This window comes from Mandrillus leucophaeus, unplaced genomic scaffold (genome assembly GCF_000951045.1).
Source record: "Mandrillus leucophaeus isolate KB7577 unplaced genomic scaffold, Mleu.le_1.0 Scaffold572, whole genome shotgun sequence".
In the NCBI taxonomy this organism is placed as follows: Eukaryota; Metazoa; Chordata; class Mammalia; order Primates; family Cercopithecidae; genus Mandrillus; species Mandrillus leucophaeus.
In genome coordinates, this window is record NW_012106164.1 from 841,505 (window position 1) to 844,272 (window position 2,768).

General features: G+C 47.5%; 1 protein-coding gene across 2 annotated transcripts in view; it reads right to left on the reverse strand.

Moving 5' to 3' along the window:
• LOC105552740 (chromosome unknown open reading frame, human C9orf91) overlaps window positions 1-2,768 on the reverse strand; it is a 36,969-nt gene that overhangs the window by 24,569 nt on the left and 9,632 nt on the right. For both annotated transcript variants that reach the window (XM_011998486.1, XM_011998487.1), the window contains exons 3-4: window positions 2,067-2,174; window positions 883-1,032 (exon numbers count right to left, since the gene is read on the reverse strand). In XM_011998486.1, coding sequence (XP_011853876.1) covers window positions 883-1,032; window positions 2,067-2,174 — 258 coding nt within the window. The remainder of the gene's footprint in view (window positions 1-882; window positions 1,033-2,066; window positions 2,175-2,768) is intronic.

A 2,768-nucleotide genomic window follows, 5' to 3' on the forward strand; every position in this document is an offset into this window, starting at 1 on the left:
AAGAACATGGCTTGGAATCTGAGGCCCTAGCCTTGATTTCCAACTCTGGCATTTATTAGAAGCATGGCCGGGGCTACTCTTTGAGCCTGAATCTAGGGTTCCTCAACTGCAAAAGAAGTGTAATAGCGTCTACCCAGATTTAATGTCAAGGGATTTAATGAGTTAATGTGTTAAGCATTTAACAGAGGACCTACTACATATGATGTGCTCACTACATATCAAAAGACAGACACTGAAGAGACAGAATACAATTAAAATCATACATCAAGCTGGGAAGTATCCACCTCCTTTCTAAACATGATCAGGAACCAGAGGGCTCAGGGTTTGAACCCTGGCTCTGTCACTAACAGTGGGATCCAGGACAAGTTACCTAACTCTCAGACCACCCACCTTGCCTCAAAGGTCATTGCTGGGATTAGAGACATGACTGTCAATAGAGCACCAGGTCGGCATCTGCCCGTCACAGGAGGAAATAACATAAATTACCTCCCCCCAGAGGTCAACTTCAGGCACCTTGTGCTGCAGGGTGGGTTCAGTAACCCTCCCTTGTTCACAGGGCTGTTGTGAGCACCCAGCGGGAGGAAGTGCATGAAAGGGCTCAGTTAACTAAAGTACTGTCAGGATATGGGCTATTAGTGCCCTCCTCCCACATTCTCAAAACACAGCTTGCTTCCAGAAAAACAATCCACAGGGATTAGACAGAAAAAGCAGAGAGGACAATCACATATACGATTTGATTTCTTCTAGTCACTGGGCTTATGGGCTAGTGTGAATTTTCATGGCCAGGGAAATTCTTTGAGGGAGGCAAAAGAGAAAAATCTGATTCTCACGCCTGCACCGCCCTTCTGGAGGGAGCGTGGCAGGGATCTCCAGACATCTCACCTTCTTCTGCTGTCTCTCAAAGACCAGCACAAGAGTCAGGGTCAGGCTCACCGCGGCCAGGGTCACGAGCAGCATGCCAGCCCAGTGGTTCCCTAAGGCAAACATCTGACTGGTAGAGTAGATATTAGCCCACACCACCACGTAGAAAACCTGCAAGACGCCAGACAGAGATCATGGTCAGGAACTTCAGTCCTCACATAAAGCAGCTCCATTCAAACGGACACCCTTCAGACACTACTGACACCCTCCTTGGATTCAGACAGCTCATAGCACCAGTAAGAGAGTGATACAGACATCTAGGTCTGTGAGAATGAGCTCATGTTCCTTGTTCATAAGCAAAAAATAGACAAAAAGGGTTAGCAGCTACCCCTAATCCTTGTTTACCTTAATTTTAAATAAAACAGAAAAACACAGGTGTATCCAAAGTGAGACAAATATCAGTTCAAAGACCACAATGAGCCTTCAAGTACTACATGGCTTTGGACAGTGTGTAACTCCTCTAAGTCTCAGTTTCCCCATCGGTAAAATGGGGATAATAGCACCTATTTCACAGCATTGTAATAAGGGTTAACAAGGTCACATAAGTAGCAGCCCAGCACTCACCAGGTAATGAATCAATGCTGGTTCCCACCCTTTTCCCTTCTCCCTGGAAATGGGACCTGGGAGTCAGGTGTGCTATCTGACCATTTATACATACAAAACAGCAGCAAATCACAGTGCTTCCGAGCACTGTCATTTATGTATGTCAGTGTTTACATGTATCAATATGAAGATGTATATTTTTTACATTATATATACAGATGTGTATACACACACATACATAGAGCTGAAATAACCCATCTGTTGAGCAGATGGGGAAACCAAGTTCCGGAGAGGAGGAAAATCTTGGCCAAAGCCAGACATTGAGTCCAGAGTCTGGGTGGATCTGCAGACTTCCTATCCCAAGCTCTGCCCACAGTAAACCCTGACTGCCATCCTTTATGCAAGGACCTGGTTACAACTCTCTCCCATAAATTTCCGCTGATCCCAAATCGATGTCCATACGTGCTGCTCGTTTCCAGGCACCTGGGCCAACAGCCCCCAAGCCTCTGACCCACACCAGCAGGCTCCAAGACACGGTGCTGAATTTGGTGGTGCCACAAGCTGTCAGGGCAGGGTCAGTGTGCGGGCCACCTCCCCCTTACCACAGCAAAGGCCAGCCGCATAGGCCTCGAGTTGTAGATGATATATCTTCTCACTTGGGGCTCCAAGAGAGCACTCTCAGCCAGGCTCCTGTACTGGTCGGCCGGGACCTGCTTAGAACCCAGGGAAAGAGATCAATTAGCCACAGGACAGCCAGTTTCCAGTTCATGTGACCATCATGTGGAAGGGGGATTAGGCACATTCTGGGCTGTCCCAGAGGCAGAATGAGGAGCTTGGAGCACTGGAAGTCACATGGTGCAGCTCTCAGCTCAGGGAAGAACCGGCATCACGACATCTGGAGAAGGATCCATACAGCCTCAGACTCAGTACCTTGCAGCAGACACAGGGTAGCCTGATGGTTAAGGCACAGGCCCCAGAGTCAGACAGCCCTGGGCCCAAACTCTGGCCCTGCCACTCATGTGCTGTGTGACCTGGAGCAAGTAACCCCACTCCTCTGAGCCTCAGTTTTCTCCTCTGTAAAATAAGCATAATAAAAGTACCCACTTTGTAGAACTAAGGTACATATTAAATGAGATAATACATGTACTGTGCTGAGCAAAGGGCCAGTCCCTCAGTGAACACTCAATATAGAGTTGCCATCATCAATACTGCAATATCAATATCTATTAATGCCATCCAAAAGACTGAACACTCACATCTTCCTGCCCAAACAAAGGTGTCTATAGAATATAAAGGCCCTGTGA